Source organism: Colobus angolensis, unplaced genomic scaffold (genome assembly GCF_000951035.1).
Source record: "Colobus angolensis palliatus isolate OR3802 unplaced genomic scaffold, Cang.pa_1.0 Scaffold85, whole genome shotgun sequence".
In the NCBI taxonomy this organism is placed as follows: Eukaryota; Metazoa; Chordata; class Mammalia; order Primates; family Cercopithecidae; genus Colobus; species Colobus angolensis.
The window spans coordinates 2,435,244-2,460,432 of NW_012122376.1; the positions used below are offsets into that span (position 1 = coordinate 2,435,244).

The 25,189-nt window shown below is 43.9% G+C and overlaps 1 protein-coding gene across 1 annotated transcript in view; it reads left to right on the forward strand.

Annotated features, from left to right (window-relative positions):
• The first annotated feature begins 583 nt into the window (after nucleotides 1-583).
• The window catches only part of ADAM12 (ADAM metallopeptidase domain 12), a 325,280-nt gene continuing 300,674 nt past the window's right edge, over nucleotides 584-25,189 (forward strand). The window contains exons 1-2 of the mRNA XM_011930297.1: nucleotides 584-988; nucleotides 2,065-2,196. Coding sequence (XP_011785687.1) covers nucleotides 584-988; nucleotides 2,065-2,196 — 537 coding nt within the window. The remainder of the gene's footprint in view (nucleotides 989-2,064; nucleotides 2,197-25,189) is intronic.

Sequence of the window (25,189 nt, forward strand, 5' to 3'; positions counted from 1 at the left end):
AACAAAAAAGGGGGACTTTCCTGGCCTGTTCTTCAGAAGTACCATCCCCAGCCGTTCTGCTGTCTCCCTGGTTTTCTTCTTAATTTTTTAAGTTTGAAATAATGTTTGATTTACAGGCAGGTTAGGTTTTAACAGAGTTGCTGTGGTCCTGCTGTTTCACACACTTGTTGCTCTCTGAAACGGTCTTGTTTTCATTGTTTCTCTCCCAGCACAAGAATGCAAGTCCTGAGGGTAGCTTTCTCTACGTCCCCCTCTGAAATGCACAGGATGGAGAGAGAGGCAAGCCTTCTGGGATGAAGCTGTGTTCAGGAGATGAGGGTGTCAGCAGTATAGACAGAGGGAGCTGGCTCACTTTGGGGCTGCTGGCATGAAGAAGAAAGAATGGGCTTTTTTAACAGAGGGCATCAGATCTAGAGTCACTGACAAGAGTGCCTGTCACCAGGTAGAGAGTTGAATACTTGGTGAATGGTGAGTAAACGTGAGACGCAACTGGACCGCGGCCCTGCAGCTGATGTGTGGTAGAGCTGGTGCAGCTGCGGGGTGCGTCTTCCTCCAAAGCCTGCGCTATTCTGCCTTTGAGCACATGGAAGGCATGGGCTCGAGTGACAGGAGGAGGGAGACACACTTACTCAAGATCTCCATGGTGCCAGTGGTTGCACCCCTGCAGCCAGGGGAAGGACTTCTGATGCCTCCCATTCAGAGAGTCGACTCTTCACCTCCAGGCAGCCCTCCATATATGTCACAGATATCACCATCAGAGCCACCACCTCTGCTTGCTCCACCAGAACCCTTCTCGCTTGAATGCAAGTTCATCCCTGAAGACTCAGCCCATCTCCACACTGAAGATGACACGTCCCGGGCCCATAGTCCCCTCCCTCCTTCCTTCCCCATGCGACCCAGGGGTGCAGCTCAGCCCTCTCCCATTGGCTATATGTCGGACTTTCAGTTCATTCCTGTTCCTTGTCCCCTTGGTCCTCAGCACCTGAGAGTTTTAAATGTTCTGTGACCAGCTTGAGAATTTCTCAGAGGCTGTTTCAGACAGTGACTATGCGAGTAGTAATCCTTTGGTAACCTGAATATAACTGCAGACTTCCACATTGAGCGTGATAAAATGGTGTGGATTTAAAAGTATTTGGGGAACTGTAAAATGTCTAGGATTAAAATTTCAATACCATTTGTGCCCAATAAATGTGAACTCTTTAGTAACTTAAAACTGTGCTATTATGACTCAGGTCTGAAAATTATGAGTCCTGCTTGAAGAAATGGGAATAACATGTGAGGGAATCTGGTCCCATCCTTCACCTTGAGGGATATGCTGTGGTCAAACTAAATAGCAGGAGCATGACCTCACAGGAGAGCAAGCCCAGAGAAATTAGCGTATTTGTTGAGAAAGTGATACACCCTCCAGAAGAGAAAAATGTTATACTTTCCATTAGGATTGTTTATGGAAATGGGGCTAAATTGAACCTATGTCGGTATATTAACTGGTTCAACAGACAGGACCCCAAGAAACAAGATCGTATAATAGTTTATTGAATGACTTGATTTTTTTAAAACATAAACCAGTCTAGTCAGTCTGAACTGGAAAATTAATTTTGTCTATAGAATCACTTACTAAAGCGTATAAAATTAGACTCCGTAAGTGCAGAGAGGAGAATTGGCATTATGTTTAACAGATTCGCTGGGACTTAAATAAATGGATTTAGTCTTAATACAGCTAAAGCCTTGTGACTTTTAATACAGAGCAGATCTTAAATAAGTATCAATTCATCATTTCAAAAAAGTCACTTTTGCGTTTTTGTTGTTTGTCTAAGGACTGAATTATATATCTTGTCTATGATAATACCCCAGCACATGTTATAGGTCTTGAAGGAACAAATTAATTAACTTTTGTTTTCTTTAAGTTACAAAATTTTCATGGTTAGATTGACAGACAATTCAGCAGTTTTAACACTTATCATGACTTAATGGATTCTAGTGTTTCCCTGGGCTTATTTAACTTCCACATATTTTCACTGTGTCATTTATGTAATAAGCTTCTGATGCCAAACTTTTCCTGACTAGAGTGAAATATGGGGCTGTTTTCCTTTTGATTCAGGGGTGAGCTTATGGGACCAAGGAGGAGCTGATGAAGTTGTCAATGTCTCTGTTCGGAGTGGAGACCTCTGGATCCCAGTGAAGAGCTTCGACTCCAGGGTGAGTTCCTTTCCTTCTTCTCTCAGCTTTGAGACTGCCAAAGCTTTTAAATCACATTAGCTGCTTTGGTATTCTTTCATTCAAGGGTTGCCTCTACTCACTTTAATGCTAACTCTGTCCTTATAGAATGGAAGCTTTATTCTTAAGAAGATAAAATGCAAACCAATTTTGATGTGACAGTACTGATGAGAGATCCAACATTATTTGCATCTACTGAAAACTAGTTTTTGAACAAAAACCAGGGGTTACGATCCCAGATACACAACTTCCATGTTCAGTTTAACTGAATGAATGATGGGCATTTTTCTATATTTATGTCTATTTAATTAACACTGATTTCCTTGAATTGATTATTGCTAGAAATATATTTATGCAACTTAAAAACCCACTTGTCATGAGTTTTAATGCAGTCTAAACTTTGTTTACTTTGACATGTTTGATTTGAACCTTTTATGATGTAAAAGAATAATATAAAATGATTGAAATAATAGTGATTAAATTTAATATCTTGGTGCGTTTTATCTGCTAAACTGACATGACTTTCTTAAATTTCAGTGCTTGTAGAAACAGTTGAAAAGTGATAAAAATCTGTGGAAATATGAACTCTTTGAAGAGATCATACAGATGGCTTGGTCCTTGTATTCTATAGAACTATTTTTAGATCATTTTTCATCATAGAAAGCAGATTTTTTGAAAAGCAGTTGAGATTGTGAACATCCGCTGTCACTTTCTGGAATGGTTGCAGTTGGCCGCCTTTATGTGAGTAATGATAAGGTGATTTCCATCTAGGGAACTTACCTTGGAAACTGAGCCTTTAGAAAGATTGGTGGTTTGATTAAAAGACCCAAATGCCAAATGTGCACGTATTTCTAACGTTGTTGTTTCACGGACATTGTTGCAAATTGAATATACAAGGTACAAGTCAAGTATAGTGGTGTTGATATTTTCTGGAAGGAAAACTTAAGATATTAAAGAAAATTCCATCATGCTATTGGTCAGCAAAATTAAAAACAACATAATAGATACAGTAAAAGAGGAGTGGGCTTTCGTTATAAAGAAAGTTGATTTAAAATATTTAGAGACATGAATAATAGAAAAACATGGAATAATCTAAAGTTTCTTGGATGATGGGAGCCATTATATAGACTGTCCCTGGGGGTAGAGTTGCCAGATTTAGCAAGTTAGAAGTACAGAATGCCTGGTTAAATTTGGATTTCAAATAAACAATGTATTTAATTTTAGTGTAAATAGGTCTCATGCAGTATTTGGGACATACTTTCATTTTTGACCTATGTGTTGCTTATCTGAAATGCAAATTTAACTGGATGTGTCCTGTCTTGTGTCTGGCAACCTTCCTGGAGCGGATCAGAGGGACAAGCTGCTGAGGGCTATGGGCCTGCCCCTGGGGTGGACCAGTTTAGGTCTTCTCTGGTTTGTGACCCCCCAGCTTCCTCCTTCCTACCTGCCAGCCACCTGGCAGACATCACAAGGCGTGTTGGAGGAGGAACTGGCACATCTACTGCTGGCCAAGCTTACCGCCTGATAATTGTGGATCACAAGCATCATCTTTTAGAAAACTAGGAAAAACCATGATTATTAGGTAGCTGTCCCAACTCTTCTGGGTTTCTGCCTCCAGAATGAGAGCCCTGTGGGTGACGGGCATATGCCCACTGCACTAAAATAATTCCAGGTGAGTGACATTATGTAGGGGCATGACGACCTAGGTGAGTTGGGGACAGCATTTTGTAACGCCAGTGGGCTCATCTCAACATATAGTTTATGGCATCAGTGTATGGCCATAAAATTACAGTGTGTACTCATATTTGGTGGGTAGCCCCAAAAGCTTGTGTGAGAAGTGGTGCATGTCAGTGTGTTACATCTGTGTACCTGTTTGCAAGAGTTCCCCATGGGGAGGACGTGTATACATGCTGTGGGAATAGGCATTCTGGCCAAAGGTGTGTATGTGTGTATCTGTCCTCATTATCAGTAAGTCAAGATTTTCATTTTGAACTGAATCATTCAGTGTATCTTCAGTATGCAAAGCATACTCACGTTAAGAATATTTTTTGCAGAACAACGGTGCCTGCTGTGCCTCAGAATATAGACTTTTAGATTTGCTTCTCACTCCCTGCCTCTTTCTGTTTGGCCAGTTTTTAACTGAGCACCTATTATGTGCCAGGTGCTAGGCATGCAGCCAATGCAGAAGGCAGGCACGCTTTCTGCCACCTGCAGCTTACATTGCAGTAAGGGAAACATAATTAAATAAATTCACATTGTGATAAGTGTTAAGAAAAAAACAACAAAGTATTCTAGGGGCCAGGAGAGGAGAGGGATTTTGATAGGTTGGCCAGGAAAACCCTTTCTAAGAAGGAAAGGTAATTGTTTCAATAAGTTCTAAAGAACCAGCCATGAGACCAGCTAGTGTGTAAGAGGCTGGAGGTACAGGGAGGAGGCAGGTTGTCTAGAGCCTGGGAAATAAGACGGACTTGGAGTGATGCGGGAGCAGCAGGGGCCAAGATTCCCCACAGGGCTCCTCCCGCGTGTGACCTCACTGTGGAAGGAACAGACATTCCTCCTGAGATGACGACATGAACTGTGGCCTTCTCTCTCTGATAAATATTCTGATTTTTTTATGACTTACCAAATCATAACATTAGTTTTTTGTGACTCTCTTTCCCCAGAGGTGACATGCAGTGTTCACAACCATGTAGCACGTTCCTTATTTATAAAGAAATGCCTAGCTTTTTAATTTCTTCTTCTTCTTTATTTATTTATTTTGGTAGAGATGAGGGCATCAGGGGGCAGGGGACAGGCCTCTTTTGTCACCTAAGCTGGTCTCAAACTTCTGGGCTCAAGCATCCTCCTGTCTCAATCTCCCAAAGTGCTGGGATTAGAGGCGTGAACCACTGTGCCCTGCTAGAAATCCCTAGCTCTTAAACATTTTATCAGATGGCCGTGACAAGTCCAGTAAGCCAGAACTGGAAGTTTAGCCAGCAATTTCTGGTTGGGAATGCCATGGGAACCTAAAGACAGGGGGCCTCAAATTCCAAGTCACATCCTTTCTGGCTTTCTTCCAGGCAGATTTCCACAATTGTTTTCCTAAAATGAAGATCTAACTCATCACGATTTTCCTTGAAAACCTCTGAGGTATTCCTCGCATCCACATCCTAGAGTGTGAAGATAAACTCTAAGCTTGGCATGAAAAGCACATCGCTCTATGACACAGAGGCACTAACCACGGCCCCACCCCATGACACAGAGGCACTAACCACGGCCCCACCCCATGGCCCGGGGCTCTGACTCTCCCTCCACTCTCTCCTCATGTGCGTTCTTCTTCATCCTATGGTGCCATAGCATGGGGCCACCCCTCATGCGTGTGACCTCAGGCAGCCTGGTCACCTGCCCCTCTGTGCTTTGTCCCAAAGCACTTTGGGCTAAAAAGCGGTAACAAGTTCCTGGGGGTTCAGTCACTCATGCCCAAATCTGGATTATGTGCCTGCCGTACACCTGGTGCTGGAGCTGCGTCCCTGCCCCGAAGGTGGTCAGGGAAGGCCTCTCTGTGGAGGTGACATCTGGGGGTGACCTAAATGACATGAAGAGTGAGCCTGCCATGTGGAGTTCTGGGGAAGAGCATCCAGGCTGAGGAAACAGCGACAGAGGGAGCCAAAGAGGGAGCGTGTAGAGAGATGAGCAGGGCCCTGACAAGGTAGAACAGCTATGGGAAGGTTCCTGGGGGCTTGGGGCAGGGTGTGCAAGTGAGTTTTAACAATGATCTGTGACAGCTGTGCACAGACTACAGTGTGGGGCCCTGAATGGAAACGAGAAGAGCCATGGGGAATCCAGCGCAACTGTCCAGGAAGGAGAGGGAGGCGTCCACACTGACCATGGAGAGCACGAGAAGCGACTGGACTGGAGACGTATTTTGAAGGGAAAGTTTGTTGGACTTGCCAGTGGATTCAGGGTGTTAAGGACAACCCCTGTGTTTTGGCCCTGGCTCTGCAGGTGGCGGGAGCTTCCATCATATACACCCCCAGAGAGAAAGAATCCCCTGTCTAATTTGGTGTTCACCACGTCATTGACTTACTATGTATACTGGTTCTCAGCCTAGCTGCATTTTAGAATCACCTAGAAACTTTTACAAATAACAGTGTTCAACCTCCAGTTGTTGAGATGGCTTAAATGGTTTGGGGTGGGCCCACGCAGATTTCTTTCCTTCCTTCCTTTCTTTCCTTCCTTCCTTTCTTTCCTTCCTTCTTTCTTCCTTCCTTCCTTCCTTCCTTCCTTCCTTCCTTTCTTTTCTTTTCTTTTCTTTCTCTCTCTCTCTTTCTTTCTTTCTTTCTTTCTTTCTTTCCTTCCTTCCTTCCTTCCTTCCTTCCTTTCCTTCCTTCCTTCCTTCCTTTCCTTCCTTCCTTCCTTCCTTCCTTCCTTCCTTCTTTCCTTCTTTCCTTCTTTCTCTTTTCTTTCTCTCTCTCTCTCTCTCTCTCTCTCTCTCTCCGGTGATTTTAGTGAGCACCCAAGGCTTAGATCCACTTGGGGAAATTAATGTTGCATCCAGTGCCAGAGTGCTAGTCAAGTCGATTGAGCTGATTTAGGTAAAATTACTGTCAAGTTCTCCCTCTCTTTCTCTCTGAATGGGATGTTAGAATATCCTTTCCAAATCAAGAATCGAGCCATCACTGCCACTGATAATTTAGTGGAAGGAGTAGAGGGACAGGAAGGGATGCCACCTCGTGTGTGTTGGAGAGCTTGCACTTTTGTTCGTTGGTTGTTGTCTATAATGTAGGGATAGGCTTATCTGCATTCCCTCCCTCTAAGGGTCATTGTGAGAATGAGATGAAACAGTGGCTGTAACATATGCTAGAAACTTAACACTACTACAGACATGTAAGGTGACACTAAAAGTTTAAAGTGTCTTTAGGAACCAAACTCCAATTTCATGTCTTGAAAAAATTAACCGCGGAACCAGCGAAGATGTGTCAAAATGTGATTGATCATGAGATGACCTCACTTGAGCTCAGCCTTTGAATACTCCAGGAAATGTCCAATTTCCAGCTTTCTTGAGTGAGAATGAAGTTATAGAAAGAGTATGTGAAATGGAAAATAGAAGGCAAACCCATTAGAACATGAAACCAAAGCTTCCCTTAGCATATGGCAGGTCTCAAATATCAAATAGCAACTAATTAAAGTGACAGAGGCACATTCTACTCCATACATTTCCATGTGCCTTTTTTTTTTTACAGCTGAAAAAACGGAGCCCTGCTCTCCCCTCCAACAGCCATCCCCATTCTTTCCTTCACAACCAGACTTCCCAGAAAGGTGGTCCGCATTCACTGGTTTACCGCCCTGCAGTTCCCTCCCTACCCTCGGTAGCAGCTCCCATTCCCAACATGTCATTGGAACGGCCTTTGCCAAGGTCAGAGATGGCTTCCTCATTTCCAAAGCCAGCACACACCTTTCACTCTTTATCTTATGTATCTTGACACCCATTCCCTCTCCTCCTCTGAAATCCTCTCTTCTTTGGGCTCCTGAGACCCCATTCTCTTGTTTCTTCTCATATGTTTTTGTTCTTGCTTTTCATTCATTTTCCTGGCTCTGTCCCTCACTCTTGGTCTCCTCTGAGTTTCTTTGTGGCCCCACTTCTGAAGAAGGGTCCCGCTGGTGATGTCCCTCTCAACTGTGACCTCGTGGCCTAGTAGCACCTGGGGGCTTGCATGAGTGACAGTGGCAGTGAGAGCCACCACATGTGGAGTTCCCATTGGGTGAACCGCTGTGTCAGGTGTTACGAACAATAACTTCGGCTTTTGTCATCTAGCATGCTTTGACTTAAAATCCACACCTCTCATTCTGCTTTGACCCCTGAGATCTAATCCTCTGCTTCCAATCAATTATAGGTACCCCCAGCTGAAAGTTCCCAATTATGCAAATGTATTGTCCCTCAAGGTAGACTCTGCCTCCCACTTAATTGTCCCTAGAAGATAGGGTTGTCATCTTCCTTCTCCCCTGAAATAGTAAGGTTTGAAACACTTCTTAACTCTCCTGGCCCAGTATCCTGACATGAGCTTTTTCTTTCTGCTCTCTACCACTGCCTGCATTAGTCTTCCTCCATTCTATAAAAGTAGGCAGGGTGCTCTCTCTAAGGCACAGATAGAGCCTGTTCCCTTCCTGCTTTCCAGTCCTTTGGAAGTCCCGGATGACACCTGAATTCAAAGCCAGGCTTCTTAGCATGATGTCCATGGGACTGGGTAGCCTGGGCCATCTGGACTCTAGAGCCCCCACTCCTACATCTTAGCCATGAAGCTTGTCAGGGCAGCTAGTTGCCTAAATAGGCCATGTTCTTTACCACCATGCTTGCACTATGTTCTATCCCTATGTCCCCCTGACTCCCTCAGTCCTACTCATTCTTGAAGCACCACTTAAGCACTCATTCTTAAATGGCACCTTATCTTGTGAAACCCATCCTGCACCCCTGGCCTTCTGGCCAAATTCTTCCTTCCCATACCTTTGTCTTTATAAGTTGTACAGATCTCTGTGATGTGCAATCATATCATGCACACATTTAATTCATGCAAATTCAGCCTTGCACATGGCAGAAACAGATGCTGCAAGATGCAACTTAAGTGACATAGGTGATCACATCCCCTTGGATCCCCAAGGAGCATGTGGGCATCTGCTGTTTTCTTGGTTCCTTCTGCCTCTCATGAGGCAAGCTTCTTACTTCCTAAGAGCAGTTCTAGTTCTTTCTGTTGGATATCATGAAATAGCACAACCCCTAAAATAAGCCACTTCAACTGTGCTCAACCCAATAAACAACGCCCCAGTGCTCTGTGGAGAAGAAATGCTGAACCTGTATAAAAGCATGAAAGCTGTGAGGCTTTCAACGATTAATTTTGACTGTGCCTCAGGTACTACCTCTACCTTCTATGTTGGCCTTCGACCCCAACCGTGCATGACTTGGGACTCAGCTCTCTGGCATGATCACACAGTACCATCATTATTAGTTTGTATCTCTGCTTCTGCCAACCAGCCTGTGCCCTCCCTCAGGGCAGCAGCCACAGCTCTGTGCCCTTCCACCTTGGTGCAGTGCTTGGCACAGAGTGGAGTGATTGCAGGATGCTTGTTGACTGACTCTGAGACTTTATCTGTGCCTGGATCCTGAGCCTTGCCCATTTCTGTGAAGAGTTTGCAAAGCACTCTGACTACCACAACTTTTTAGATGTTTCCTAGCTCCTTTTGGTGACTCTGGGTCCTTTAAAATCATCTGGAGGCTGCGTCTAGCTGACAGAATGCTACCTTCTTCACTTTAGTGCTATGTGGTGTCTTACCTGGAACACCTTCCCCAGTGTGGCTCTGTGCCAGGAGCAGTGCTGTTACTCTACATGGGTGGGTTGACATAGTCAGACCTATAGAGAAGGATTTTCCTCTTTATCTAAGAGGTAATTGCAGGAGTTGCTCAGGCTAAATGGTAGCACCTCCAGCTTGGCTGAGCAGGCTCAATAGTTAGCCTTTCGGACTTAGGAAGCATCTATTTGACATTAGCTTCCAAGCCAGCCAATGGTGTTTCCACTTAAGAATGTAATGACTAAAATACCTACTGTGGAGTAGATCTCCTCATGGGACATGCATAGTGGCTCATGGTTGGAACACTGTTTCCAGACTCTCTGGGTTCCTGGGTATGGTCTATCCCATCCAGCTTCTTACCTTCTTACCTTCTATGGGAACCCCAACCCCACCCTTGGCCTGACAATCCTCATGAAGCTGTATCTGCCACACGGGAGGCTGCTGGAGGCCCCAACTCCTGCACTGGGCCTCATATAACCCACCATTATAGGGAGAGGATTTGGAGAAGTAAAAGCTGGCACCCTTGTATCTTGGCTGGGAGCTCACCTGTTTCAAGAATCATTGCCATCCATGGTAGGAGAAGAACAGTGGATGTTGGGGCCTACAGAAATGGATTTGGACTCCCTCTGCCTTGCTATGTGGCATTGGGCCTGTCGTTAGCCCTTGCTCAGCCTTTGTTTCCTTAGCTGTAAAGGAGATGGTGATGGTGGCCCTGTGACCTGATGCCACACCCTACGAATGCTGGATACTCAGCAAATGCCAGCCTCTCTCCTGTCCCTCACTGGGTCCTCCTATCACTACCCCAGGGCTGGATAAGCCTTTGCTATGTGTCGGGGAGAGCGCTGGCCTGGGAGTTCCTGGATGTGTAGCAGCATCCTTGCCTCTACCCGACTGATGCCAGTGCCACCTTCTTCCACTCACAGATGTCTCCAGGCATTGCCACATGGCCCCTGGGGAGCAAAATTGCCACTGGTTGAGAACCACTGCACGGTGAGAAAAGATGAGGAAGGAAAGGAAGCTGGCAGTTACTGGGATCCCCCTCTTGGCCTTGGATGGAGCCAGACTGGGCTTCTGCAGATTTTTCTGGGAAGAACTGAACAGTAAATATGTTCAGCAGCACAGGTCATAATGATACCTGCTGCAGCAACTCAACTGGGTGGTTGTGTAAAAGCAGCCATAGATAATACATAAATGAATGAGCATGGTTGTGTTCCAATAAAACTTACTGGACATTGAAATTTAAATTTAGTATCATTTTCATGTGTCATGAAAAAATCTTTTTAAACAATTTTAGAACATGAAACCAGTCTTAGCTTGCAGGCTGAACCAAAACAGGCAGTGCATTGGCTTTGCCCAAGGGCCATAGTTTGCAACCTCTGGGGTACATGTTCCGTAGATATCAGCTCACTGGATGCCCCCAGCAGCCCTGCAAAGTGGATGCTGTTGTGCACACTTGCAGATGAGGATGCTGAAGCTCCCCACTCCCCCGGCCCACCCTGAGGTAGACCGTTAAGTGAGAAGACTAGCATCTGGGCCAAGGCCTGTCAGATTTGAAATCCAGTGTTCTTTGCATAGTGCTCTGCTACCTTTCAGAAAAATCTTTAACTTTCTTTCCCCTGGGCATCATATCAGGACTGCTTCATAAATCTTGACTCCAGACAACTGAGGTCACGGTTCAGGGGGCAGACATGGTGAGCACTTGCCAGAGCACTCTTCCTCCCTGCCCATCTTGCCTCCGAGGGAGATCTGGCTTTCTTCAACAAGATGTGATTGTTGCGTCCCAGCTCCCTGCCAGGGTCTTTCCTGTTCACTCCTCCTTTTTGGCCAACACACAAAGAGGAGAAAGCAGTCCAAGGTATTGTACTTGTTTCAACTGTGTCCCTGGCTTAGGGAGCTCTCCTTCAATCAAGGAGGGGCTCTGCGTTTCCAACAACACTCACCACCCACCCACTTTTTTCTTATGACCTCTTAGCAAGGCCTTAATATCATACTTTTAAATTGTTTTTATTGAATCGAGTTGTCTTAGATTCTGTACCTTTTCCTTCCCCTGCAAGCTTCTGTCATCATCATTAAACTGGGTCCTTTTGAAAAAAAATCATATTTTAAAATAACAAATTTGGATAATGCAGGAGATACCATGAATTTACCTTCTTTAGACAGAAATTGTAAAATATATTTTTATAATCCTGAGTAATGCTTTTTGTTTAACCAACACGTAGGGCTTATAGTTGCTTGATATTAGGAGAGAAGGAGTTTGATGAATTCTGTTTTCAGTTGTACGTTTGCCCAAGGACGTATGAATGCCTGCTGTCTCTGAGACCCGAGGTCAAGTTCCCAGGAAACAAGGATGAATGGGACCCAATCCTGCCCTTGAGAAGCTCACAGACTGTAAGAGATTTAAATAAGTACTTAGTCAGACATGTGGGATTTTAAAAAATAAACAACTTATTTTAAAACAGTTTTGGATTTATTGAAAAATTGCAAGGACACTGCAGAGAATTTTTATATACTGCATACCTCGGTTCCCCATTTCTTACAATTACCTTTGTGTAGTTCATTTGTGACAATTAATATTTTTTTCTTTTTAAGCCTGAGATTTTTTTTAATAAGAGAGAGAATATTCTGGGTATTGAGGTCATTTGGAAGAACGTATAACTTCCAGAAGGGATTAGGATTCTAAAATCTTACTATAAACTGAAGAGCCTATCTTCCCAAGAGATTTAATGTGTATTAATGTTGCATTTGATAATTTCATGTCACAGGAAAGCTGAGGAAGCCTTCCTCTATGTGTTTACTGTTGAATTTCTCTGAAGTTGCGACATGTAACCAGGGAGGACCGTTCCTTAATAATTACTCAATAAGTAGTTGTGATGGCAATGAAGATGTTTTTGTTCAACCAAAATGTAAAGTTCAGATTTTTAAAAAATCCTCCTATTCTTTCCTTAAAAAGTGAGAAACATTTTTGTACCTATCCTGATAGTGCCTGCAACCACACATATAAAATCATATTAACACTTGACTACAGCACCCTTGTAGAATGTAACATATAGCTGTATAGAGAGCCCCTGTGGGAAGAATTTCCTTTCGGATGTATTTAACACACTCTTCATGCTCTTGTGTCTTGCATGTGTCCCTGAGAATGTGAGGAAGACATGCATTGTTCGTGGTGTACACTAGTGCTTTACCAGCATTTTTTATTACCACCTCCTAAAGAGAAAAATTAAATGAATTTAAATTTAATTTCTCCCTAACAAGAGAACTCAAACACTAAGGACCAAGATTTTGTTGGGTTGTGCTAAGCTAAGCTTTGGAGGGTAACAACCTTTGTAACGTCTAAGAATTTTCATCGCCTTCCTGGTACCAATTTTGCTCATCCCCACTGAGAATGCATGGTGGGCACCACATGTAAATGGTCAAAAGGAAACACGTGTCTCCCAAGACTGCATGTCTGCATTTAGAGAAATCTGCCCACTGGAGAATTGGGGCAAGGAAGAATAAAAGTCGATTCCCACCCTTCCATCCTCCCAAGATTACTCTCACTAGATCTTTAAAAATAAGCTTTTTATATAAGAACAATTTTTAATATATAAAAAAAATTGCAAAGATAGTATGGTTCTCATGTACCTCACATCAAGTCTCCCCTGTTATTACACTTGTCACAATTAACAAGCTCATATCAATGGACTATTATGTGCTCATGTCCATACCTTATTCCGATTTTCTTAGCTTTGACTCCATGTTCTTTTTCTGATGGTTCTTCTAGGAACCCACATCATGTTCAGTGTCGTGTCTCTGAAGGCTCCTCTTGGTTGTGGCTGTTTCTTGGGCCTTTCTTGTTCTTGATGACCTAGACAGTTTGGGGGAGTAGTGATCAGGTGTGGCATAGACTTTCCCTCAGCTGGGATTTTCCAACATTTTTCTCATGATAGGACTGGGCTTGTCTGTTGTGGGCAGCAGATCACAGAGGCAAATTCCCTGTCTTGTTACACCATGTCGAGGGGACATACTGTCCATATGTCTTATCTGTGGATGCTTCAGCACCTGGCTGAGGTTGTGTTTGTTGGGTTTCTCCACTTGTAAAGTTCCTTTTTCCCCTTCCCACGCTCTGTTGCCTGGAGGGAGGCCATTGTGCGCCTCCCACACTTGAGGAGTGGGTAGTTACGCTGCACCCCTGGAGGGGGAGGTAGCTGCATCCATTATTTGGAATTCTCATGCATGTGAGATTTGTCTGTGCTCCCTATTTATGTTTTTAATCATTTAATGACATTAATGTGGTCTCATGGTTATTGATATGGTTTGGCAGTGTCCCCACCCAAATCTCATTTTGAATTGTAATTCCCACATTCCCCCACATGTTGTGGGAAGGACCTGGTGGGAAGTAATTTAATTACAGAGGCGGGTCTTTCCCATGCTGTTCTCATGATAGTGAATAAGTCTCATGAGATCTGATGTTTTTTAAAGGGGAGTTCCCCTGAATATGCTTTCTTGCCTGCCACCATGTAAGATGTGTCTTCCTTCCCCTTCACCTTCTGCCATGATTGTGAGGCCTCCCCAGCCATATGGGTCATCTTTATTAGCAGCATGAGAATAGACTAATACAGATATTTATTTTATACTTTAGAATGTAATCCAATACTCTTATTTATTTTATTGCTCAAATTGTTCCTACTTTGGCCATTGAGAGTTCTTTTCATGGGTTCCTGTGTCTCTTTGACATACACCCATGCGTGCATGTGTGAAGGTGTGTGAGAGAGTGTGGGTGTATGAATGTGTGAGTGTGAATGTGAGTGAGTTTGAATGTGTGTGAAAGTGTGTGTGTTAGAATGTGTGTGAGAGAGTGTGACATTGAGAATGTGTGAGTGTGAATGTCACTGCATGAGTTTGAATGTATGTGAAAGTGTATCTGTGTGTTAGAATGTGTGTGTATTTGTGTGTGACAGAGTGACTCGGAGTGTGTGGGTGTATGTGAGTGAGAGAGTGTGAATGTGTGTGAGTTTGTGTGTGAAAGTATATGTGAGTGTGTGGTGTATGTTTGTGAGTTTGTGTGAAAGTGTATGTATGTGTAAGAATGTGTGAGAGTGTGTGTGAGAGAGATGGTTGTGTGTGAGAGAGATGGTGTAACTGTGAGAGTTGTGTGTGTGTGTGTGTGTTCTAGCACTTCCTTCCTTTCTGGCACTGCAATCTGCACTGGATTGATCTGGTATATTTCCTGTTCCTGTCCTAAAGTCAGCCATTTCTCCACGAGCCCTGATTCCTTGGAGAATGGTATTAGAGACTAGGTACTAGATAGGCTCACTGCTACTGGGCAGTCATTGCTTCTAGGCCCTCTCAGCTGACAGAGCATGGGAAATACATGTGTATGTTTGCTGTGGGTAGATTATAAAGAAACAGATCTCAAATGCTGGATCATGGCTGAGACACACCCTACCTTTTCACATAATTAATTTAAAATGGCATAAAATTGGGAGGCTGAGGCAGGAGAATTGCTTGAACTTGGGAGGTGGAGGTTGCAGTGAGCCAACATCGTACTCCAGTATGGGTGACAGAGCAAAACTCCATCTTGAAAAATAATAAAATAAAATAAAATGGTATAAAAGAAAATATGGCAGGAATTTGGCTCTTTATGGATGTACCTATAGACATAAATAAAATAGCTATGTTCAGTACGTTAAATCAGTTACTGAGAATCAAACCTAATCATTAGGCTCTTTTCCCTGGGGGGAAAAAAAAAGTTTCTTTAAAAAAATTAATTCCCAACTCTTCAGTATTTGACCTAGCTCTGGCATTTCACATTCCTTGCATTGATCCATGCCTCAAGGCTGCCTTTCTGCTAATTGCTTGAAATTAAATTGACCTTTTTCTAAAGTTGGCACACAAAAAGGTTTCATTCGGGGGCATAACAATTGTCATATGCACTTTTTACTCAGCAAAGGTACTAAGAGTCTTCTTTTTGCTTAAATCTACTAGTTTTCCAAGCATATTGTTTAAAGATTTATCAAAATCCCAAAACAGAGTTGGTGAGGGCACAGAGCTACTGAGATCCAGGGTTGTGGATTGGGTCTCTGTTAAGATGTCCTGTTTCCATGGGAGCCATTAGCTTGGCTGTGTTCCTCAGCATCACCTGGCAGGTCCCAGCCCAGAGGTGTCTCAGGAAGGACTCCTCAGAAGGGCCGTGGGTGGATTCACCAATTGCAGAAACATCACAGGTACAGCACTTCCCATCACTGACAGACTCGCAGCGATGTTTCTGTACATGTAGGCAACGTAGTTTACATCCATGTTTCTCAAACTTCGGTCACCCAGGTCCCACCAGTGTGAATTTAATCTAATTATAAAAGCAATCACATCGTTAGTATTATAGCTTATCATATTAATAGCTTATACATGCTTGAAGTACTTAACGGATTTTTTTTTTTCTCAGACGCATAAAACTGATTAAAATGAAGTGTGTTGTCTACCTCTTAAAATGTATTTGTCTATCATGGGGGAACACATTATACCACTTGCAAAATGCTATTTTAGCTGTTGTGGACTTTTAACAATTTCTTTTGTTTTTATTTTTTGAGATAGAGTCTCACTCTGTCACCAAGGCTGGAGTATGGTGGCACAATCAGTGCACCATCACACCTGGCTAATTTTAAAAATTATTTTTTGTAGAGATAGGGTTTTGCCATGTTGCTGAGGCTGGTCTCAAACTCCTGAGCTCAAGCTATCCACCTGCCTCAGCCTCCCAAAGTGCTGAGACAACAGTCATGAACCACCATGCCCAACCAGTTTCTTTAATTTTTGCACCTTGAATACCTCATCAGGTGTATTTTTTCATCAATTTATATGTATAGCCATGTAAACTGAGCCCTGCACAACTTGGGGCTTAGAGTTGAGTGGCTCTAAACCTGCTCAGCTGCTGAGGGTGGAGGCCCTGTGTAGGATACTATTGGGTGGAATTATCTCCATGAGTTTTGACTTAACACTTTTGAGAGGGAAGAAGTTACTGATTAGATATTACCCTGCTTTTCTGTTGAGTCTTTTCTGTATATTCATTTAATCAACACATATTTATTGAGAATCCTTCATGTGCCAGGCCCTGTGCTAAGTGATAAAGATACTTTGCCCTTTTAAAAATTGCATTAAAACTGGCCATTTCATTTCAGAGCTACTTTGCAACTTGCTCAAACAGAACTCTTGGAAATGTTAACTCCTCCTGCAGTACAAACATAAGGAAGAGTTAAGAACCCACCAGGGGTAGAAAATTCTATCATATCTCCTTTGAAATCTATCTCCTTCTTTTATAGTTCAAAACAAGACCACGGAGGCATATAATCTCTGGTTGTGCCTATTCAGCTAATAGGAATGTGTTTGCATTGCCAAAAGTTATTGCTGGTTTTAGTGTTCCTTGACACAGGCAAATCTCCTAAGTGGACTTCGTGGGAATGCATCAGCTCTCTGGGAGCTGTAGGACAGCCAGACACTAGCTGCCCATGTCTCTGGCTTTGCTTCTAAGGAGCATTGAGAGTGGGCATTTGCTGTCCTGCGATTTTCATGTCTGGATCTGCTGTGGAAAAGTGAAGATTCACAGATCTGCAGACACCCTTGCCTTGCAGTTTTAAGTAAAAAGAGAAGGGAACTTTCTGAGGTTGATCTCCAGAATGGTCTCGGTGGAGCTCCAGAGACTGAGTTTTCCAGCCTGCTGTTTCATTGGCAGGTACTGAGCCTCATCTGGTTCAGTCTGGAAGTGTTTCTGGGAATGCAGCTGCCATGGGAAACGCCTGTGATGGGCAAAACACAAACTGGTCATCCTCCCAGCTCCAAGGATTAAACGAATATTCTGATTTTTATGCCACATACTTCAGTTGCCCAGACAGGGTTAGAAGGAGCCATCAGTTGGAAAGGACAGAAACAGTGTCCTTAAATCAAATACAAAAGATTGGATGCATTTTTGTTGGTTATAACAGACAGGAACACAGAGACGTTCTTTTGGCTCCAGCAGGCATTACGAGGAAAGAGCTGGCGAGCAGAGTTGGCAGGTGGGGAAATGAGTTGGAGAAGCTTTAAAGATCTTTTCCTATAAAATAAATGTCCAGAAGCTGTGGAAACGTACCTCTTTAGTTAAGTAAATACCCTCAAAGACAACACACGTACATTTTTCAGTGAAAGCTGACCAGCTACAACTGCCATGTTTTCAGATTCCAAGAATTTCAGCACACATAGAATTGGCCTATCATGCTCATTAACCTCAGAGCAACTCCTTTCAAGAAGTTCCTGCAGCCATGATGGCAAATGAGTCTAACTGTTTCATTTTAAGTGCAATGACTTGGAGCGGCATGCTTACTGTTTCCTTGCCCTGCATCTCAGGCTCAAATGAGAAGGAACGTTAATTACCTTACCAGTCCTAGCTTCTGTACAAACTGGTGCTGAAACCCCCACTTCTCCCTTTCCTTCCATAGAAAGTCTCATAGCAGGGGTTTTGGACAAGGCTCTGCGTTGACTGTGCTCTGAGAGGCAAATTGCAGTCCTCTGTTTATGTTTGCGAGTGACTATTAAGTACCTATTCCAGCTAGATTTTGGGTTGGGGTGAGGAGTTTTCAGATTAAATGAGACCCTGAATGTCATGCTAGGGGCTTGACTTCAATTCTGAAGGCAATGGGGAGCCATTGAAGGTTTCTGAGTAGTCAAGCGACATTTTGGGGGTATAATTTTAGAAGAGGTTTGAAAATAGAGTATTATTGAAAACTTTATATAAACAATGGACTCTCAGGCAAATCTTTTTTTCCTGAAAATGTCCATGTTGTATCTCTTGATTGATTGGAGTGTGTCTCATTTATGAGTGGAGGGTGTTCCCAAAATTTGTCCCAAATTCAAAGCAGAACTTGTTAACATGTGGCCCCATTGAGGTGATGTTCCAAAGGGCAGCCAGACCTTGGCCTGCAGCCCTTATGCTCCCTATGCCCTACTCTGTCTGCATTGAAACTCCCTTTGGAGCACCTCCCTCACACCATATCCTCACCCCACAGCATCCCCAGCTGGTTTCTGCTCTACCCCACCTGGGACATCAGGTCTCCTCTCTAGCAATCAAGCTGGCTATTTTTCCCATGGCTGTGGGACTTGCATCCATGTCCTTCTCTCCAAGCTTGCTTCCTGCCCCACCCTCAGCTCCTCCAGCAGTCCTCAGGCCATGCTTCTCCTGGCAACCAGCGCAGGTCAATGGTGATAGCCTCATCTTCCACACCTGGCTTCTCATCTTGTTCCTGACTTGGTTCCTCCTCTGGCTTTTGTCCAGGAGGGCCCTGGGAACCTCCTTGGGAATGCCTGTTCCTGACCTCCATCCGTGAGTGCCTACAGCACCCCATCTAGTTGCATGGTGGATGAGTCCCTTCTCGTCTCTGCCTTAAAACTACCCTTCCTTAGGGAAGCCTTCCTTCCATCATTATTTCATTTAAACAGATGCCCACTCAGTTGGTTGATATAATTATTCTTTGTTTCTTCCACGCTCTGCCTCACCATTTTCTTTATCTGTTTATATCCTCATTTAATGTCTGCCTTTCAGCTTTAACTCTCCATCCCATAAGGAGAGAGACTTATCTTTTTTATTCACCACTTTTTCCTAGAGTTCACCACAGAAGCTTCTGTGATGAATACCAGTGATATGTGTGTAGGTGGATAGATGGGTGGGTGGGAAGACAGACGGACAGATGGATGGATGGACGGATGGATGGATGGGGCTCACACCTTGAAATAGATGGTGTTGATGAGGTGTATGTATTCTCTTCCACCCTTTTATGTGGTCATCTTATATGTCTGGCTTATTCCTTTTAAGATCTTAAAATGTTCTTCTGTTTCCCAGGTGAGAGACTTTGACCCCATACTTTGCATTTTCAAAGCTGAATTCAAGGGCTTTGTGATAGCCAGCTTCCAAGGTGATCCTTGCCCTTCCAAGGCCCTCTCCTTTGTGAGGCAGGGTTGGTTTGGGTCACCAATAGAAGAAAGCAGAAGTGTGTGATCTTGAGGTTAAGTCATAAGAGACATAATACTTTTTACCTGGGTTTCTTGGCCCTCTCAACTGGTGGGAGAAGCCGGTTGCTGAGCCGCGAAAATACTTAAACAGCCCGATGGAGATGCCGTGTGGAGAGCCGACAGCCAGCGCTGACTTGCCAGGCATGCTAGGGTGCCATCTTGCAATGGGTCCTTTCATCCCAACCAAGCTGCAGGCTCAGGTGGCAACTGCACCCTTATGAGAGACCCTCAGGCTGGGGTCTTCCAGCCAAGCTGCTCTGCATTTCTGCTCCAAAGAAACTGTAAGGAAAGTAGCAATGTGTGCTGTTGTGTCTTCATCTGAACCACCATGGCTAATTTATGCAAGTAAGTAATAATGTCTTACTGAAAAGTAAAAGAAGAAACTGCAAAATCTGAAGACTTGAGCATAAATACCTGTTAGCTTTGGTGGTGTGGCTCACATATGTTCACATGCATACGTGGCTGCGACGAGACGGCATCATTCCTGATTTGTCAGTGCCTAAGATGTTCTGGTGTCCACGGGTTTGATGGCACCATTGTCTAACAAGAGAAGAGAAGGCAGTTTCTTGTTGCTGAAGAAGAGCAAAGTCTACAACATAAGGAGTATTTAATAAAGCCAGCCACAATCTTGATGTCGTGTTTGGCTTAGTGTTTAGGTTTAATTACAACAAATTCAGATTTAGAACCTAAGAAGAGACTTCTGCCTATTTATGTTCTCCTCCTCCTTGAAGGCTCCCCACAGGCCTGCCTCCTCCCTGAAGCTTTCCCTGACCACGCAGACTCCACTGACCACAGGGTGTCCACATCCCATTAACCACATAGTCAGGACCGTCCAGCCACACACAGCGTTTCTCCTTTTGTGTTTGGTTTGTTGAAGGGAGACAACTATCTAAATTAAGTCACATTCATCCAGAGGCACAGCTGGGTTCTCACTTCAGGACTTGCCATTCTGGAGCTCGCAGAGGACAGAACGCAGGTGTTGAAGAGAGGAGGGGCAGGTGTGCCTAGAAGGCCCTGCTCTTTGGTTCCCTCTGCATCTGTCTTGTGGCCCCCGCTGGTGCTCTGCCATGGGTTTCTCACAGCCTCTCTCACATCGTCTCATTGCAGCTGTTGACAGAAAATGCAAACCATGGCCTTGATGCTTACACTTCACTTCTGGTCACCAGACGTGGGTTTTTTTTTTTCCCGCACCAACCCATTCTCCAACTTTGGACACCAGTTGAGTGCCCTACAGTTCAATTATGATGCTGACTACCTGGAGTTAGCACAGACCCCACAGGTGAAGGGTTCCATCCCACAAGATGCCCCACTTCAGATGCCAGTTGCAATCCCCAGGTGACCCACACTTCACTCGCACTTGGCTACAAGTGAAGGAGTCCCATGACCCCCTTGTCAGGCTTAATAATTTGCTGTAATGACTCTGGACTCACTTATTGACTTAGTCTTGCTACTTTATTATAAAATATATGGTAAAGGACACTGATGAGCAGCCAGAGGAAGAGGTGCAGATAGAGCACGGTCTGGAGGGTCCTGAGTGCGGGAGCTCCTGTCCCCGTGGAGTTGTGGTGCACCACCCTCCTGGCACGTGGGTGTGTTCACCACTCTGAAAACTGAATCTCCTCTTTTCAGGATGTTTGTGGAGGCTTCATCACTTTGGCATTATCAATTTTTAACTCCAGCTCCAGTTTCTCTCCCCTCCCCAGAGGATGGGGGTGGGCTGGAAGTTCCCAGCTTCTAATTATGGCTCAGTCTTTCTGGGGACCAGCCCCCGTCCAGGAGCTCACCAAGAGTCACCTTATTAGAACAAAAGACATTCTTGTCACCCAAGAAATTACAGGGGTTTTAGAAGTTCTGTTCCGGGAACAGGAGGCAGAGACCAGATACATGTTCCTTATGTCACAGAGGTCTCAACGGCTCTGCCAGTGCTTTGCCCTAAGCACTGTGCTACTTTTTTATAACTGTTTTTGGAGATTAGGTTTAGAGGGAATTATTTTCCTCTCCCAGATTTTTCTTGCCACTCCAGCCCCAGTTATACTTCTGTATTTATTCAGCAAACATGGGTGGAAAGTGGCATTGCCAAATAAAATACAGGATGCCCGGTTAAATTTAAATTTCAGAAAAACAATGAGGAGTCTTTGAGTATATCTCATGTAGCTTGTGTGCATGCAGGTGTGTGTGTGTGTATTTGTGTGTATGTATAATGAGGAAGACCCATAACCCACTGAAAAGGTGGGCGGGAGACTTAGTATTAGCTCTGCTCAGAGGAGGCATCCTAGAGATTTTCCCTGCAACCACCCTTAATGAAGACTGGCATTCTCTAAAGGCAGGAACTTCTTTCCTACCCCTTAGGGTCCACCATGTCCCCTTGCACAATAAATGCTTAGCAAAAATGTATCATCCCTCTCATAGTGCACAATTTCATATTTGGGTCCCATTCTCACCAAACAGCTATGAGACTATGTCAATAATTTCCCTGTGCCTGTGCTGCTCTGCATTACAACCTTCTTTTATTTACTGAGAAAGTTCTTTTGTACCTTCCCATTGATAACGAGACGCATCCCACACAGTGATCTATAATTAAAAACAATATAATGGTATTCACAAAATTTTGAGGGTTAGCACTCCAATTTCCATACTGTTACCTCTGCACCTGCCTGCCTTTCTGCCTCTGCCTCAGCCACCAGTCATCTCAGAGGTAGCTGACTGCTTTTCGTGGCTGCTTTGTACCATGGGTTTTGCCATGTAACTATTGCAGCCTGGTTCTACCCTACCACTTGCTTGGAACATCTTTTGGCAAGGTCAATAATGCCTTGGTAAATACCTTGCTTCTCTTACATTCTCTAGGGTCTTTAATTATTATTTGTCGTTGGTGATTTCTTTCTCTTGCTTGCAACTGCTGCCCCTGGATTTCTTGGTCCCAGGTTTTGCCTTGTTCTCCTCTGACCCCTTTGACCACTCTACTAGCTTCTTTCCCCACTCCTGTTCTCCACCTGCCTTCTAAATGTATGCAACTCCCAAGGTTCTGTCTTCTGTCTGCTTGTTTTTTACTGCATTGCCTCTCTGGACCCTTTCAGAATGCTCCAATATATCATCTATCACATTTTTTTATATATACTTTTGAGACAGTCTCACTCTGTCACCCAGGCTGGAGTGCAGTGGTGCAGTCTTGTCTCAGCACATCCTCTACCTCCTGGGTTCAAGCGATTCTCCTACCTCAGCCTCCTGAGCAGCTGGGATTACAGGCACACGCCACTATGGTTGGCTAATTTTTGTATTTTCAGTAGAGATGGGGTTTCACCATGTTGACCCGGCTGGTCTTGGACTTCTGACCTCAAGTGATCTGCTCACCTCAACCTCCCAAAGTGCTGGGATTGCATGCGTGAACCACTGCACCCGGCCCATTTCCTCTATCACTTCTGTTAATATGACACAAAATCTTCACCTCCAGTTCTAATATTTTGCAAGGCTCAGGTCAATATTTACAACTGTCTTAGATCATCTCAATCTGGTTATTAAACTACTCTCTCTAGCTGCTAGCCCACCCCCTAAAACTGCATTTCTCTGCTTGTCCAAAGCTTAGTGGCTTATTGATGTCCATATTTTCATTGTGACAGAGCCAACTCCCAAGAATGGATTTCCACTCAGTGTAATGCAATAGGAGCACTTTAATTTTATCTGCATTTTCTGGACCCGATGCACCATTCTAGCCCTTTTTTCTTGGAATGAAATCTGGCTGAGACTGATGATCAGTTAGTAAGAATTACCTAATAAATCAACTCTTGGTTATGAGTGGCAGAAAACTAAAGCCGGCTTATGTTAAATTGGAATTTGTTTTCTGTTTACAATACGCAGAAGTCCAGGGGCATTTTCTCGCTTTAGATATGACAGACTCCAGGGACTCAACCAGTGTTCCTGAGACTGGAATTTATTCTTTCTCTTGTCTCTGCCCTCAGAGAGAGCCGACCTTCATAATGGCAAGATGGCTGCCAACAGCTACAGTCTTGTCTCCCCTTCTCAGCAACCCCAGCTGCAAACATTGTCTTCCTCAATGATGTAAATGAAAGTCCTCAAATAGAGTCTCTGAGGTCATGTGCCCCCATTTGAAATGATCAATGTAGTCAAAAGGTGTAGAATACAGTGATTGGCCAAGCCTGGGCCATGCGTCCACTCTTGGCACTGGGAGAAGGAGATAGTCCACCAAAATCACAAGGACTGGGTGGGAGAACCGTGGTTCCCCAAAATAACCCTGGGTTCTGGGATGGTATAAGAGGAGAATAGAAGGCAAGCAGGCAAAAATGGCAGATGTCTACTCAGTTGTATAAATTCGTCTCTCCACTCATCCCAGAAGAGGCTTCATGACAGCTGACACATGCATCATTCTTGGATTGGTGAGGGATAAGATCTGACCTTTAACAATGGATATGAATTAAAGGGTCTGCAACACATCACAGCTGTTACTTGCAGTTGCTAACTATGAGATGATAATGCCTCTTATCTGAGATGAGATGTTCAGTTGTCTTCTACCACGAAGCACACCAGGCATCAGCCAACTTGCGATGAATATTTTTAAACTTCTAAGATATAGTTTGAGGCATTTCCTCAAATAGAAAATCAAAATTTGAAAAAATAGTCAAAACATCACTTACTCAAGATTTGAGTTAATTTTAAACAGTGGCCGTGTAAAAGTTTGCTTTTAGACTGTTAACAATAGTAAGTCAGTCAATAGTAAAAGCAATCTGCTTCTGGTGATGTTTAAAGTGTTAATAGTGGGGGAAAAAAAAAGACGTGTTGAAAGTTTGCTTGACGAAGTAGTATAAGTGTACATATAATTTCTGGCATTGTTTAGGAGACTGAGGCACTGGGTGAGAAAGGCTGAGTGAGATCTGCCACAATCTGCTGGTAACTTGGGAGACAAGGTTCAGCTAGAGGAATGGGGCTTGCGACAAGCACATAACTGGTCTCCCATGTCATGTTTCTTGCCCAAGTTGCATGGGCAAGAAGACTAAAGAGTATGCTTCTAGTTTCCAAAAGATAGAACTTAACTTCTTCTGTAGTCTTTTGTAGTGTTTTGGGGCCAAAAGGACTGATACTCCAGACCCTAAATTAAAGCCTAGGATGGTCACCATTAAGGAGGCGTCCTTGAGGATGAGCCTTACTAAGGCTTGGACTGAGCCTTACTGAAAGTGCAACCCGGCCCTGACCCAGCTCAATTCCTGGCAAGTGAGAGACTGATCACATCAGTCCAATTTTCCTACAGATAAAAGGCTGTACTCTCTCTGGTGGGAAAATCATCTGGATCCTTTATGGCACTGCCATACAGTGTCTAGCATAAAATACAAAGTAGCTAGACATGTTTTCAAAAGCAGGTATGAGGGCCAGGCATGGTGGCTCATGCAAGTAATTCCAGCACTTTGGGAGGCTGAGGCAGGCAGATCACTTGAGGTCAGAAGTTTGAGACCAACCTGGCTAACATGGTGAAAACCTGTATCTACAAAAATGCAGAAATTCACTGGCCATCAGAGAAATACAAATCAAAACCACAATGAGATACCATCTCACATCAGTTAGAATGGCAATCATTAAAAAGTCAGGAAACAACAGGTGCTGGAGAGGATGTGGAGAAATAGGAACACTTTTACACTGT